Source organism: Choloepus didactylus, chromosome 7 (assembly GCF_015220235.1).
Source record: "Choloepus didactylus isolate mChoDid1 chromosome 7, mChoDid1.pri, whole genome shotgun sequence".
Taxonomy (NCBI): Eukaryota; Metazoa; Chordata; class Mammalia; order Pilosa; family Megalonychidae; genus Choloepus; species Choloepus didactylus.
In genome coordinates this window covers 102,068,188-102,084,698 of record NC_051313.1, presented here as the reverse complement: position 1 = coordinate 102,084,698, position 16,511 = coordinate 102,068,188, and the positions used below count along the sequence as shown (strand labels likewise).

Genomic DNA, 16,511 nt, shown 5'->3' with positions numbered 1-16,511 from the left:
ATCCACCTTCTGACTGCCATGTTGCTTAAAAAAAATTTATTAAAATTCTTTACTTAAAATTATATACCCACTTGTTCTGTAAGTGACCATCCTGATGTCTGACAATGTGCTCTTAGAAGAAGAGATTTAGAGTTTTTAGGCTGAAACATCTGCTCTATTAAGTGAGCCCACAGTCTTCTCCCAGCTCTCATCTTCGCTATTTCCATATAAAAGTTCATTCCAATTCCCCAGAAGAAAGACAACCTAAAATATTAATGTAAGCCCAGAATTTGATATAAAATGGAAAATAAAACTAATGGTTACCATGCACTAGAAAATCAATACCTAGATTTTAATTTCAAACAACTTAATCTGAATTAAAATCAATACACATCTACTCAAGTAACTTTAAACTTAACATAAGAAAGTTAGATTTTATGCATGCAGAAGAAATAGTTGTAATTATTTGCTTCTGGTAAGAATTCTTCATTTACAATTGGTTTTTCTTAGAAAGAAACTCTTCTTGTTTCTGTAATTAAAGAATGATTTACTTTCCAAAAATAATATTTTAGAAGGACCCAATATGTAAGGCAAAGTCACCTATGAAAGGAATAAAACCCACAAACTTGCTTTGTTTGGAAAGCAAGAAGTTTCTTAAAGAATGACAGAGCATTTAGTCTAGGCATATATTTATCCACTTTGTCTTGGATCCCACTACTCCCTTTTATCTTATATCCTGTAGTTGATTAACATGTTTAGGTCACTTGCCTGCTTCTACAGGCATTAAGGTTATGATTCCTTACATAAAACAAGGTGAGCCCTCAAGTATAGAAAATAAAACAATAAAAATCCTTGACATAGACTTGGGAGAGATTCTTAAAACAGAAGTTCTCAAACATTTAGGACTCAGGACCTCTTTTTAAAAATTACTGAAGATCCCAAACAACTTTCATGGTGTGCCGGTTTGAATGTATTATGTCCCCCAGAAAAAGCCATATTCTTTGATGCAGTCTTGTGGGGCAGACGTTTTGGTGCTGATTAGATTTCCAAGGAGATGTGACCCACCCAACTGTAGGTGATAACTCTGATGAGGGATTTCCATGGAGGCGTGGCCCCACCCATTCAGGATGGGCCTTGATCAGTGGAGCCATATAAATGACCTGAAGGGCAGAGGGAACTCAGTGCAGCTGAGAGTGACATTTTGTAGAGGAGCTACAGCCAAGAGGGACACTGAAGAATGCACAGGAACTGAGAGAGGAGCGGCAAGTGATGGGACAGTTTGAAGACAGCCGTTGAAAGCAGACTTTTGCTCTGGAGAAGCTGTGAGAGGAAAAACACCCAATAGCAACTAAGAGTGACATTTTTAAGGAACTGAAGCCTAGAGAGGAACGTCCTGGGAGAAAGCCATTTTGAAACCATAACTTTGGAGCAGACGCCAGCCACATGCCTTCCCAGCTAACAGAGGTTTTCCAGACGCCATTGGCCATCCTCCAGTGAAGGTACCCAATTGTTGATGTGTTACCTTGGACACTTTATGGCCTTAAGACTGTAACTGTGTAACCAAATAAACCCCCTTTATAAAAGCCAGTCCATTTCTGGTGTTTTGCATTCTGGCAGCATTAGCAAACTAGAACACAAGGGTTATATCTATCAACACGCTATTTATTAGTTCATTTAAAAATAAAAAAAAACCCACTACATGTTAGCATAAGAAACATGTTCTATGAGAAACAATTAAATTTTCTAAAAATCAAACAAAAAAAAAATCAAAGAAAAGAGGCATTGTTTTACATTTTTGCAACTCTCTTTGATGTCTGTCTTAAGACAGCTGGACTCATACCTACTTCTGCATTCATTATATTGCAATATCACACATCATGCAGTCTGTATGTATATACCCTTGACAGAATGAGAGCAGAAAAGGCAAATAATGTCTTAATATAATTGTGAAAATAGTTTTGACCTCACGGACCCCACCAAGAGTCTTAGGGACCCCCAGGAGTCCTTGGACCATAGTTTGAGAACCACTGTCTTAATAAATATACAACAATCCCTGGTATAAAGGAGCATTCACTGGTCTACAAACTCTCTTGAGGGCAGAGGACATGCTTTTCATGCTGTATTCCCAGTATGGCTTGTGCTTGGCCCAGAGTAGAAGCATAAGTGATTGCCAAACTGACTTAACTATTGATTGATTGGTTTTTGACCCCAAATCTAAATGCTTCATAAATTTCATTTAACTTTTTCCATATTTTCATGCAATTTATTAACAAGCTGTTTTGAAACAAAATGTTTTTAATCGCATTGTTTCCAAAACACCGACATTAAACAGATACAACTAAAAAAAAATAAAACATAATGGACAAGTTCCATATCTTAAAATGGAAAAGAATTAAAGAATAAAATTAAATCTGTCCTAAACATTATATTTGCATTTTAATATAATTTGCCAAAATGTGCAAGTTATGTTCTCTAAATAGCTGGAGACAAGATTCCTCTAATTCACCAAGGAGTATGGCCAAATGTAATTCTAACTTTTAATTTAAAATAGTAATGGCTTGATCTCTCATTCCCACGCAGATAAAATGAAGAGAATCTAGTATGTCATTTATATTTACAAATGTATTTTATCAATGTATTTTGATGTACATTCATAAACATCCCTATTCATTTTCTTAATGCTGAGACAATATCTGATTTAATATACCTACCTTGGTGCAAATTCATCGATAGTCAGGCCAGCTTGGAGTCCAGTTCTACAGTACTCCAATCCATCTGCTATAGTATAGGCCAGTTCCAGAATGGCATCAGCCCCTGCTTCCTGCATATGGTACCCACTAATTGAAATGGAATTAAACTTTGGCATGTGCTATATATATATAAAAAAAAAGGTGAATAAAAATATTAAAAGGTTTATTAAAACCATTTTCTAAAATCAAATATTTTTAAATGTCTGTTCAACTCAGAAATGCTAAGTAGTTTACAATGCTAACTGGAAATATTTAAAGTAGACTTTGCTGCATTTAATCCACACCCCAATTTAAATGGCTATTCAGTGACCCACCATCAGGACTGTACCTGTTTTTGTTTTTCTAGTGGAAAAGAATTTGCTTAACCACCCTTTAGGGCCAAAAATGTAAACTCTGAAATTAGCTGACTGATGTTAGGAATGCAACCTTTGACCTGAGAACTGAATGAAGACATCTTTAATTCCAAACCAGTGACTTTGACCTCATAATCATGACTTCCTATCTTTGGGTTTGTTGCTAAAGATAGAGAAATTTAATTATTATTTACTGGGTATTAATTTTCTGCTTTGATGAAGACATAGAACATGAAGTGAAAAGTGAAATGCATGGCTTAAAAATGAAAGATTTCACTTGTATTTATTCTGACATTTAATGCTAAGCAAATCTCATAGATCAATTCTTTCTACAACAATGACTAAGAAAAACTGCTATATCCAATATTCCCGCACAATTTCATGTTAGGAAGGGTACATTATCATGCATATCCTGGAAAGTCATAAAACTATTATCCTTTCCAAGAGTTAACCAAAAATGAAATATTAAAAACTAAATTATTGGAGATCAATGCAGTGGTTAAGAAGCTGGACACTGGAATCTGAGTGTCTGTGCTCAAATTCTAGCTGTCACGTAACTACCTATGTGCCTACAGTTACGTTACTTAACTGCTATTGCTTGATTTCCTAAACCATAAAGTGGAGATAATAGTATCTTCTTCATGAGGTAGTTATAGAATTATATGAAATGATTAATCTAATTTGTACATATAGTAAGTACTCAAAAAATATTAGCTATTTTTTAATGTATGTATAGATTATCTAACCAAAAGCTCTTGGAAAATGTTCTATGATAAAAGCTTGAATCACATGGAATTTGAGACTACTGAGCATGTTTGGAGTTCACAAATAGGAAACAAGGAAACCAAAAACACTTTTTACAGAGTTCAGTTGGAGAAACTGTTTGCACTTTATAGTTAGCAAAGTACTTCTATATAACATTTGATTAGTATGTGAAACTGACATTTTTATCCTTTATAAGGAGTATATAAACCGATTTTGAATCTCTGGATGACATTAGGATCTTTCACAAGGTGAAATGTACAAGTACCTAACAGCACAGACTGTTACTGTCTACCCCAACAACCATTCTCCACCCACTTCCTATAATACTTGAACCACACATTCAGAGTGTCAGGGTACATTAGACTACATTTCCAACGTTCTCTTACTACTTACGTGTTGCCACTGAGATACAAACAGAAGTTCTAAGTTTTCCTTCTGGAAGTACACCTTAATTAAACCAGAGGAGCTGGACATCTCCTCCTCCTTCCCCTCATACACACCACCTCCCTTCTTAACCTGATATGGCACACTAACAATGAAGGAGCCGTGCCCCCAGATTACTGTGGAGCTGCCATACAAGCAAGCCCTTGAGAGTGTACTTCCCAACTTCTTTCAGATGAAAGAGAAATGACTCCTATCTAGTTTAAGGTACTACTACTATTTTTGATTTGGGTTTTTTTGTTTGTTTGTTTATTGTTCTTTTTTTTTTTTTAGTCATATGCTTCTAAGTGCAACCCTCCTGTGTATATGCTCTTGAAATTAAAAAAAAAAGGTGATACAAATATGCACTACCGACTAGAGATTATAATTCATTTGAGGAGATGGAATACATCTATGAAAAGAAATAAAATTTCAAAGCGCAAAGGCTAAATATCAAATAAGCAGTGTAGACAATACTTGCAAGAGTCTGAGATAATCAAGACAAGAGGTGAAAGAAATTAAAAAAAAGTGTGACGGAGGACAGATTTAAACTGTGTCATGAAATAATGGTCTAACTTTAAGGTAGGGGAGGAGTAGAAGAGCAACTGCCAGCAAGAAGCAGAATATGAATGATGGGAGGAAACAAATATGAATTGCTCAAAGGAAAATGAGGAAGTTTTGTGTTTCCCTGTAGAGGGAGAGCTATGACTATAGAACACTTACCTTCTTTTCTCACTGCTCTGATCCAGGAAGCTAAATCTAGTTCAGGGGTGAAATATTAGGGACTCCACTGCAGTTACAAATAGTATTAATCTCCAATACAGCCTTTAGAAGAAATAAAGCTGATAATATGACCTCCATCTGTCTGACACTAGTGTCTACTACACAACTAGGTCTGAATTCTGAAGATAAATAAATAAGTACAAATTATGTGCCTTCTGTCATTCCAACAATTATCAGAGAATATAAACTTAACAATAAAGAGAAATATGTTAAATGTCTATTGTCTAGATTCCTATAGGTAATGGCAGACCATAAAATTAGTACATTAAAAATAAAAAAACAAAGACAAACCAAAGATACTACAACTATTACACAGACTCAGTTACTATATTCAATTAGGTTATTTTGTAAAGATTACTACATTCAAAACAGTACAGCAGAACCTCTAATAACCACAGAGGATACCTTTGCTGTGTATTGGAAGATGTCGGCAATAATTCTCATAGATGGTTCTGGTGGAAAAATGTAAGTATTTCTGACCATGAACTCCTTTAGTATATCATTTTGGATTGTACCAGTAAGTTTCTCTTTGGGTACACCTTGCTCTTCTCCAGTTACTATAAAAGTTGCAAGAACTGGAATAACTGCTCCATTCATGGTCATGGAAACTGACATTTTTTCTAAAGGAATGCCATCAAAAAGAATTTTGGTATCTTCCACAGTGTCAATAGCAACTCCAGCCATTCCAACATCACCACGAACTCGGGGGTTGTCTGAATCATAGCCACGATGGGTTGCCAGATCAAAAGCAACTGATAATCCTTGCTGCCCAGCTAAATATATAAAGAAAAATAATGTAGGATTAAAGAGTCTGTCATCAAAGTAAACTTATTAGCTTTACACTGCTAAAATTAGTGATTCATCTCATCCTAGTATACTTTTATACCAATATTATTTTTATGATCATGTAGGTCAAAACAAATTTAATTAATGTGCTAAAATGCACAAATTGAGTTCCAAACCACATTAGAAAGAATGGAAGGAACAAAACAAAAGATGTCCATCTTCCTTTTTTTATCTTAACAGTATTTAATAGAAGTATTTCTAAAACTCATGAAAATAGTTGGCTGTTTATAGAAAGTAACGTATTTATAGTTACATTCTCATAATCACTTATTTATTTCGGTTCTTTTATCTAATTTGGTCATAACGGGATGTCTTGGCTACCCAAATATTCCAAGAACCAATTATGAAACCCACACAGAATTTTTAAATAACTAAAATATTCTACACTAAATATAAGTTCAGCCTTCCATGGACAGTGCAAACTTACAGATCCTCAAGTATAGCCTTCAGGCATTATTTTATTATAAATAATAAAGAAGAAATAGTAATTAATATAATTTTCAAAGACCAAATGCCAGAATGCACTGCATATATTGTAACCACATTATCATGTTTATTACTTTCTTTGTGGCATCATTTAAACCACTTTCCCCTCTAATCACTATCTTGACAATTTTAATTAAAAGCTTTTTAAAGGTAAAGTCAACGTCTCTTTTTATTCATCTGATTTCACCTTACTTCATTTTTTTTTAATACAATGGGCATGTAACAGCTATTTACTTTCAAGAATTTAGTAATTTATTCTGGGTCACCTATCTTTTTGACCATGGAAGTTGAAAAATATACATTTTTTTTTCAGTCAAGTCTTAACTACAGAAAATTACAAAGTGGATATCATCTTCACAAAGATTAACCACCCTCCTTTAAAAAAGATTAAGAGATGTACACTTGATAATAAATACTGTCTCACATTCAAATCTCACCCTTAATATTGTCCTTATAGAACTTATTGCTCTCTTCCACAGTACTAAAACCAGCATACTGGCGGATGGTCCAGGGCCTAAAGGTATACATGGTGGGATGTGGTCCACGTGTGAACGGCTTCAATCCTGGAAGTTCTTCAGGGAAGTCTTTCGTATCCCTAGTGGAATATAAGGGCTTCACAGAGATCCCTTCTGGGGTGTGCCATATTAGGTCTTCTGGGTTTTTGCCTTTCAGCTGCTTTTTAGCCAGAGCAGCCCATTCTGGATGAAGGGGTTGTTGCTGGTGTAGAAGTCGCTGCCATACTAGCCTGGGGCCTGGCAATTCTTTTAGCTGCTTCAGGTGATAGGGTGAAAGCAAAAAAAGCCAAGTCTTAGCCCTCAACATGATGGAACATGGAAAACACACAACAGGAGCAAGAAGTGACCTAGAAAAACAAATAGTGGATACACATTTAGAAGAGGGAGGAAAAATGGGGTTATATGAAAAGGGAAAAGAAAAGATTTCATTTTCTTCCTTTTCTGCTTCCCACATCTGATATTTTATAACTTTGGCCCCTCCTCTCCATATCTACCATCACTATTCTAATTCCAATCCTCTTCATCAGTAGCCTCTTAGCTGTCTTATGACAGCTGTTAGGCCCCTTAAATTCACTCTATACACGGTCACCAATGCCAACCTGAACATGTCATATAGTCCCCCTCCTTAAAATTCTTCAAATTAGTATAGCCTCCTAATTTTTTCATTCAAAAGGCTTTTATTGAATATCTACTTCATGACAGGCACTATGCTGTGCTGGAGAAAAAGTAGTGAACAAAATACAAAGGAATTCAAAGCCTCCATGACCCAGTCTCTGCTTACCTCTCAGACTCATTTCTGCCTTTGTCCACTACACATTTTGTGTTCTAGAAATACTGGATAACTTACAGTTCCTTGCAAATGCCAAACTTCTGTGGGTTTGCTCTTGCTGTTTCATCCACCTAGAACTTTCTTTAGCTAATTCAGCACAGGTATCATCTCCAATACACAGGAGATGCCAGCAATTGAACCTAGGCAGCCTGGTTTCAAACTCCTTGCAATTAACTAATATCTTCCCAGCTAAACCCACAAACTGGGATAAATGGCCTCTTCAATAATCCACAGAACTGTTTCCATGTGTGCTGGTTTGAATGTATTATGTCCCCCAGAAAAAGCCATATTCTTTGATGCAGTCTTGTGGGGCAGACATTTTGGTGCTGATTAGATTTGCATGGAAATGTGCCCCACCCAACTGTAGGTGATAACTCTGATATTTCCATGGAGGCGTGGCCTCACCCATTCAGGGTGGGCCTTGATCAGTGGAGCCATATAAATGAGCTGACAGACAGAGGGAACTCAGTGCAGCTGAGAGTGACATTTTGTAGAGGAGCTATAGCCAAGAGGGACACTTTGAAGAATGCACTGAAACTGAGAGAGGTGCTTCAGCTTACAGAGACATTTTGGGGACGGCCTTTGAAAACAGACTTTTGCTCCGGAGAAGCTAAGAGAGGACAAACACCCCAAGAGCAACTAAGAGTGACATTTTTGAGGAGCTGAAGCCTACAGAGGAACATCCTGGGAGAAAGCCATTCTGAACCCAGAACTTTGGAGGAGACGCCAGCCACGTGCCTTTCCAGCTAACAGAGGTTTCCAGGACACTGTTGGCTATCCTCCCGTGAAGGTACCTGATTGCTGATGTGTTACCTTGGACACTTTATGGCCTTAAGACTGTAACTGTGTAACCAAATAAACCCCCTTTTATAAAAGCCAATCCATCTCTGGTGTTTTGCATTCTGGCAACATTAGCAAACTAGAACACCATGTTTATATAACTATCATTCCTCATATTACAATGTTAGAGCAACACATTTTTATATTTACATTACAATACATAAATTTACGTTATAAAATATGCATATAGTCATGTATACGATACATATGCCTTCTCTACTAGTCTATAATCTGCTCCAACATTAGAGCCATACATCCCTGATAACTAGTACACAGTTGTACACTAGGTGACCAAGATCAATTTCACCATTCCACAGATGCAGAAACTGAGGTCCATAGAAATGAAGTGGCTTGATCAAAATCTCACACAGCAAAGCAGCAACCTGTTCACCTGAATTACCAAATACTTGTCGGAAGCAAAAGCCACAAAATATAGAGCCTTGTGTTTTAAAGGAATATTAGATGTAAATTTATTAATAAAGTTATCATGCCATTTGTTTTATATTGGATAGGGCAACAAGTAAAGGGTATTGAAACTATTTTCCACACCATTCTCTTCTATCAATTTGATGAAGCATAAAAGAAAATAATACTCAATATTTGTTAAGGTGTTGTGAAACAAAAGATACAAACTGCTGGTGGAATTATAAACTATTTTAACTACTTTGGAAAGCAAACTGCAATATGTATGAAGAGTTTCAGAAATTTTTATGCTATTTCAACTCAGTAACATCACTCCCCAGGGAGTTGTAGTAACACATAAAATAAAATGCTCACTATAGACTTATTTATAATAGAGAAGATTTAGAAACATCATAAATGTCTAATGACATAAATGAATAAGCAAATTACAGCATACAATAGTTGGCTATTAAAATATGTTTAAGAAATAGGCAAAACTAATCTTCAATATTTTAGAAGTTGGAAGAGTGGCTATTTAAGATGGCTAGTGCTGGAAGGGAACATGAAGGGGGCTTCTGAGGTGATGGTTTTGATCTGAAAACTGATTACACAAGATGCAAGCAATTTGTGAAAATTCATCAAATTGTACACTTATGTGTACTTACGTGTAAGTGTATTACACATAAATAAAAATTTAAATATGTTATGGATACTATTTAAAAAGAGAGAAGGCTCAAAAAGTGTTAACTGAAAGAATCAGGACCCAAAACACCAAGAATTCTGAACCAAATACCTGCCAAGTTGGGGCTGTTTACATATGGATCCACAGAAATATTTCAAGAAAAGCTAGACACCTCCGATGTTTAGCCAATTTGGGTTAGGGATGGCAAAATAGGACATGCAAATTGAATTTAATAGCAGCATAAATAAAGCGTTATACATAGGAATATATTGGGAGAAAATCATCAAGTAGTTAAAACTTCACATATACCCACATGCACGGTTGTTATCCAAGGTTTAGAACTTTCAAAAGACTGCTCGCCTTTTGTATAAAACTGAGAACAAGTCAGTAACTTACACGTTTATGTCAATTTAGACCTATCTTTCCTATTCCACATTTATCTTTACCCCCACCTAAATGCATAAAGTCAAGTTCGGTCCAGCCATTTCTTACAAACACCGTAATAGAAAACACGCGCCGCGTCCTAGAAGGGAAGCAGCATGGAGCCAGAGCACCCCTCTGTAGTTGTACAAGATTTCTTGCAATCAGACAAGACACTTCCACGAAAGTGGCCCCCGTCGAGGACACTTTGAGGTGTTTGGGTAGCCAGGGAAGATGGCAACATGGCTCCTGAGGAGGAAAAGGCACCTTCTTTCAAAGAACACCTCCGAACTCCCGAGGGGCTCGACCAATATCAGAGTGGGTCTGGGCGAGAACCTAAATCTAAGTTTAAGGCAGAGGAGAGCAGGATCGGGTCACAGAAGGAAGGTAAGAGAAGAAAGCTAGGGGTAAGGAAAAGGGCAGAAGCTGAGATGACAGACATGAGAGGGAGAGGGGAGCCGGAAGAACGGAGGGATCCGAAAGCGTGACATGCCCCAAGGTACAGAGTTCTACTCACTGGACTGCCTGTCTCGGACCTTCGCTAAAAGGAAGGGCAGACGGACTTCGGAGCCCACCGCCCCACTGGCCAACGCATTACGCAATTGCAATCTCACTGCTTAAGTCCAAACGCCAGCCCAGGAGCGAATCAGAGGGCGTAGGCCAACACCTCCCTCCTCCTAGCCAATCTAATCGCGCGCTCTCCGGCGCGCTCCTGATGACGGCACGCTCCTGATGACGGTAAGAAGTATGGCCACATGCCCCGCCTCCGGAGGCGGGCATTTCCGTTTTCTCCACAACCACTTCCGGGTCCCTTGGCTTTCGACTGTTTGGGCGCCAGTTACTCTAAGCGGTGTTCCAAGTGGAGTTAATGGTGAGTCGTAGAAATGGTTAAACTGCCAACTGCAGGTTAGGGGATGGGTTTTGTGGCCACATCGTTGGGATCAAACCTTGCGATATATACTTGAGGAGTATGAGGTGATTTTCCAAGGGGAGGGGAGGGAAATCCGACCAGGTGTGCCTTCGGGGTCGCGAGGAGGGCGTAAAGCCATACATACTTAACATTCTTCCTTCACTCCTTTCCACTTCCCCCAATCATCCTCATCCTCCGTCTTTAAACTCTCCTGCAGCTAATAGTGGAGCGAAGTGCTGCTTAGAGATTTGCCTAAATTGAGATATTTGATTTACACGAGTTTCAGCAAGCGTTAGGGAAAACAAGACAGCCACGGGTGCGTCCCTGTTTCCTACAAGGTAAATGATAAATTATTTATCGTAGTGTAGAGTCTGGGTGCACACTACCTTTCTGGCCTTATTTCTGTCCACTTCTTTCGTACACATTAGGAGCCTTGTTGAACTTTTCCTGTCTCTCAAAACACCAGTTTCTTTCAAGCTGTCCTGCTACTGGGTTTGCCGTTTTCTTTTGAATACGTCATTCCTCTTTTGGCTAAATATTTTAAAACCTAATTCAAATTTAACTTTTTCTTTGAATACTGTTTATCCACCCACCCCCAACACAAGCCAGTTTGAGATAGTCATTCATCTGTCTCTTTTATTGCATTTATCACATTGTGTATAATTGTGTATAGTAACTGTTTTCATGTCTGGCTCACTGTCTGTCCATTTAGGACCAGGACAAAATTTCTGTCGTTTTTATATACATTTTAGCTAGCCCAATAAGCAATGGAAATGATAGCTGTTATTGACTGATTTCTTGCTATGTCCCAAGCACTGTTCTAAGTACTTTGTATATTATGTACTAAATCATTTTAGCTTCACAAAAGCCTTTGATGTTGGTATTCTTATTAGCCCATTTTACAGATGGGGAAACTGGGTTAGTTTTCTTGCCCAAGGCTATACAACCAATAAGTGACAGAGACAGGATCTGAAGCTGGGAATTTATCCTCAACCCTGGCTCACTCTAAATCAAGATAGCAGTGGTTCTCAATTGAAAGTGATTTTACTCGTAGGCAACAATTGACAGTGTCAGGAGACTTATTTTATTTGTCAGACAGGGGGTGGGGGATATTGATATCTAGTGGGTACAAACTAGAGATACTACTAAACATACCACTGTTAAAAAAACTGAAAAAGAGTTCAGACTTCAATTAGATATATGAATATGATAGGTATTGGGGATGGATGGGTTTTTTTAACAAGTAGGGGAAGTAAAAGGGCATGGATGGCAAGTTGAGAAAGTAAGGGATTTCAAGAATGGGGCACAGAATTGAGACCAAGGTAGAGTAAGGAGCTTTACTGCCACATTGCTCAAAAGCAGGGTAAAGTGATGTTTTAGCTTCCATTGCTTTTTGTGACTGACCTAGCACATTTAGTTCCTAAATGTGGTTGGTGTTCTCTCAACTAATTCTTTCCCATTTTCTCAGTCTTACTGAAACAAATAAAAACCTGAAACTTTTCCTTTTAAAGTTTGAGGGAATAGTTTATCTAAAGCATCTCCTTTAGATGCTTTATAAACTATTGGCTATCTCTAAATCTGCATATATATTTAAACTGTATTAATAGAATTAGTTTTGAATGTTAGAAAAGGAATGGTGAGTGATTTCAGTATAGAGCTAGATATATATGCCTAGAAATACGTATACATCTTTAGCTATATATGCCGAGAAGTACACACAGACACATATGTACATATGTGTATATATACTAGATACTGTATAACTATATATAGATAGATATAGATAGATAGATATCCTTGCATTATTTTACCCAACCTGCAAACTGTGTACTCATTGTGATTTAAAGCAAGTGTATTTCTCTGCTCTGGAAAGAACTATTAGAAGGGAGAGAGGAGTTACTCTAAATTTAGTCATTGACATCCCTACTCCCATGCCTCGTAGTTTATGGTAGGATCTAATAATCAGAACACATCTGTACTCTTACAAAAAGTGCCCATTAAAGTACGTAGCCCGGATGGGGTTACAGTTTAAATCCTTAGGAGCAACAAATTATTACATGAATCTCCACAACATAGATTGATAGTATAATCATAAAAATTATCTCCAGCTACCTTTGGTGTAAATTGAATAATGATAAACCCATTGGGTTTCAAATAAGACCTGGGTACTACTCTTAACCTTGATATTATCTTTTCCAACTCAAAACTTTACAGTTCTATTTTCTTGGATTTATAACTAGAGATAATATAATTGTAATGGGGAGTAAGATACAAAAACATTTTAAATGATTTTTTAAAGCTATATCAAATAGAAGAATTCCATAGATATGAAATTGAACTAGATATCCATACTCAAATGAGAGCCAAAGTTATATATCTAAATATTTTTAAAACACAGTATTATCCTAGAACATTTATTATAATTATTTAAAAAGTGAGTTTGAATGGTACGTCAACTAATGAAAAGAATGGTGTACTGTGGTGTATGCATACAATGGAACATTGAGCAACTGCAAGAAAGAATGAAGTTCTGAGGCATACAACTAGGTGAATGGATCTTGTGGACAGCATTTTGAATGAAATAAGTCAGAATGAAAAGATAAACATTATAATGGCTCACTAATACAGAATAACTAATGTGCAAACTCTGAGAATTGAATCTTAGAGCACAGGTTATCAGGGGAAGGCTTATTGTAAAGGTCCCTACTGTAAGCTCTTAGAGCAGTCACATCTATTCCTGAGTTGTAATAGTTATCTCTAAACTCTGTGATGCTGAGCTCTTTGTGTATAACCTGGTCGGTCCCTGGAACTTCAAGTATCTTTGTGACAACTGAGACTCAGAGCTAGGTTTCGGCAGCTATGATATTAAATATTACCCCATTCGGCAACTGTTAAAAAAAACTGAAAAAGAGTTCAGACTTCAGTTAGAGATACGAATGAAGCAGATGTGGTTAGGGCTAAGGCAAATCAGACTAAAGGGTAAAGGATGATATTGACTGTGTTTTAAAACTTTAACTTCTGTATGAGACCAAAGGAAGAGGTGTTTATTTGATGCAAAAATCTATATTTTCTGTAGCACACTAAATAATTTAGTACGGTCAGTTTATTCAAACACCATAATAACATGGAACTTTGAATAGGGCATGAGATCTGGTAGATTTCTACAGGTCACTGTGAAACCCTGATATATCCCAAAATAATTTCGGCAGAGAATAAAAGTATATTTGCAAAGTCCCCCTGAGGGACTGGGAAAAAATGTAGAAATATTAAACTTCCCCACCTGGGGAATTACTGATATTCTCACAGGCATTAGGGACTACCAATTTAGAAGGCCAAGCCCTTGATATTAGAGCTTGTCCTTGCTGAGAGATTTCAAATGGAGTCAAGAGTTCCATTCTGGAGGTTATTCTTATGCATTAAATAATATCCCTTTTTAGTTTTTATTGTTGGAATAGCTAAAAGGAAATACCTGGAACTATTGAACTGCAACCCAGTCACCTTGATTCTTGAAGCTAACTACGTAGCTTACACGGTGTGACTGTGTGATTGTGAAAACCTTGTGGCTCACGTTCCCTTTATCCAGTGTGTGGATAGATAAGTAGAAAAAAGGGAACAAAAATTAAATGAATAATGGGAGGGTAGGGGAATGGGATATTTTGATTTTGGGTGTTCTTTACTTGTATTTATTTTTATTCTTGTTTTAATTTTTTTTTTTTTTTTTTTTTTTTTTTTTTTGGAGTAACGAAAATGTTCAGAAATTGATTTTGGTGATGAATGCACAACTATACGATGGTACTGTGAACTAGTGATTGTACACTGGATGATTGTAGGGTATATGACTATATCTCAATAAAACTGAATTGAAAGAAATAAAGTGAATTTGGTGCATTTATAGGTAGTCTTTTTAACAAAATATTGTGCAAGTCTTTAGCATGTTTCCATGTCCTTTTCATCTCTACAGATTTTTGAAGCCATGTTATAATTGTTCCCACTAATATCAGGATGCCTGACAAAGCAAATGCCTCCAAGAAAAAATCTCAAAAGTTAAAAAGAAATCCAAAAAGAAAAATTGATGATGAAGAAAAGGAGTTGGCAGAGAAAGAGGTAATGAAAATACAAAATTTATCATTTAGCTCTCTTTGGTTAGAAAGACCTGACTATTCTACCTAAAGAAAAGTGTATAAAGACTAAGGATCAGAAGGGTCAGTTGCTAGAAACCTTGAAAAGTAAAAGCTATGTTTCTTTTTAGTAAAAATTAGAGTATTTCATACCATTATATAGGAGTTTTTGCAACATGATTTGTAAAGCTCTCTGGTAAAAATTGTCATTTACTTAAATTTTTAAAAATAAACCTTGACCATAGCATTTTTTGGGGGGGAGGCGGGGGGAGTCATAGCACATTGCTAAGTTATTTAAATGGGATGACTAGGAATAAAGTATACAAATTCTCTCAGCATTCAAATAGTAAAAGACAGAAAAATCCATCAGTTAGTTGAGTAGGTTTTTATTAATATAGAAAAAATGTAGTTTGGGAGGAATTAGCTTCTTTCTACTATCATTTTGCCCTTATAAAAGAAGAATAAAGAAGTCACAACGTACTCTGTTTCACCCTGCTCATTAGGCAAAGCTATACTTATTTTGCATGCAAAGTATGCAAAATACAGGCAAAGTGAGTGATGATTGATTTAAAGAATTCTTTGACACTGTGTAAAATTCTGTTGTACTTTATCACTATTGTCCAGGAATTCCTTTAGTATATTCTCTGCTGTGATAAATACATACCTTCTTCTGTAGAAGTGGCAATGTACTTTTTTTCTCTCTAACCAGAAGGTGCATGAATATCCTTCAACAGACTTAACAAATCTATTGGAAAAGCAATATATTTTTATCTGATGTTAATTCTCTGAGTGTGTATGTTTTTCCCTCTAGGTTAGAAACACAATGAAAAAAATTAAAAAACATCCAAAGCATCTGTCTTCTGAAGGTATTTCTTTTCTATATCTTCAACCTGCAATTTTTCTCAAGATATGTATATTCATGAACAAATTCTTAATTTTGTTTATGAGTTCCACTATAGCAGAAGATGGTAATAAACATCTGCACCCAAATTTTTGCAGGAAAAGGTAGTACTGTTGAGTCAGGTATTTTGGTCAAGTGAAATTTTACTTACTACTCTAGCAAAATACTGTGGAAGAATCTATGCCACTATGCCTCTAAGTTGAGAGGAACTAGAGTAAATAAAAGTGTCTCAGTCTGAATTATGATAAAAAGATATACCTTCTGATTTCTAGTCCAAGACAAATAGTTTTTCTGTTCTGCCACCACTACATGGATTAGTTTGGAGTTACTATCTAATTTTGTTTGAATAAATTAGTTTGAAATAGTTCTTTGCTTAAACATCACTTCTTTATGGAAGGATTCCCTATCCCTTCTCACCCAAGACTAGGTTAGGTTTTCTGGTTATATACTTGGAAAGTACACAGTACTTTTTCTTTTGTAATGATTTAAGAATCTTTAATTATAGCTAATTT

At 36.4% G+C, this 16,511-nt stretch overlaps 2 protein-coding genes across 3 annotated transcripts in view; one reads left to right on the top strand and one right to left on the bottom strand.

The window, feature by feature from the left end:
• The window catches only part of MMUT (methylmalonyl-CoA mutase), a 44,596-nt gene extending 33,860 nt beyond the window's left edge, over positions 1–10,736 (bottom strand). Inside the window, exons 1-5 of one of the 2 annotated variants that reach the window (XM_037843347.1) lie at positions 10,588–10,736; positions 6,820–7,244; positions 5,456–5,823; positions 2,691–2,848; positions 72–243 (exon numbers count right to left, since the gene is read on the bottom strand). In XM_037843347.1, the coding sequence (XP_037699275.1) occupies positions 72–243; positions 2,691–2,848; positions 5,456–5,823; positions 6,820–7,204 (1,083 nt within the window). In that variant the 5' untranslated portion in view covers positions 7,205–7,244; positions 10,588–10,736. Of the gene's footprint in view, positions 1–71; positions 244–2,690; positions 2,849–5,455; positions 5,824–6,819; positions 7,245–10,587 lie in introns of those variants that run through there. The other variant, XM_037843348.1, reaches the window with a different exon arrangement.
• Positions 10,737–10,864: 128 nt separating this feature from the next.
• Positions 10,865–16,511, top strand: part of CENPQ (centromere protein Q) — a 28,264-nt gene continuing 22,617 nt past the window's right edge. Inside the window, exons 1-3 of the mRNA XM_037844536.1 lie at positions 10,865–10,941; positions 14,942–15,084; positions 15,910–15,964. Coding sequence (XP_037700464.1) covers positions 14,983–15,084; positions 15,910–15,964 — 157 coding nt within the window. The 5' untranslated portion in view covers positions 10,865–10,941; positions 14,942–14,982. The remainder of the gene's footprint in view (positions 10,942–14,941; positions 15,085–15,909; positions 15,965–16,511) is intronic.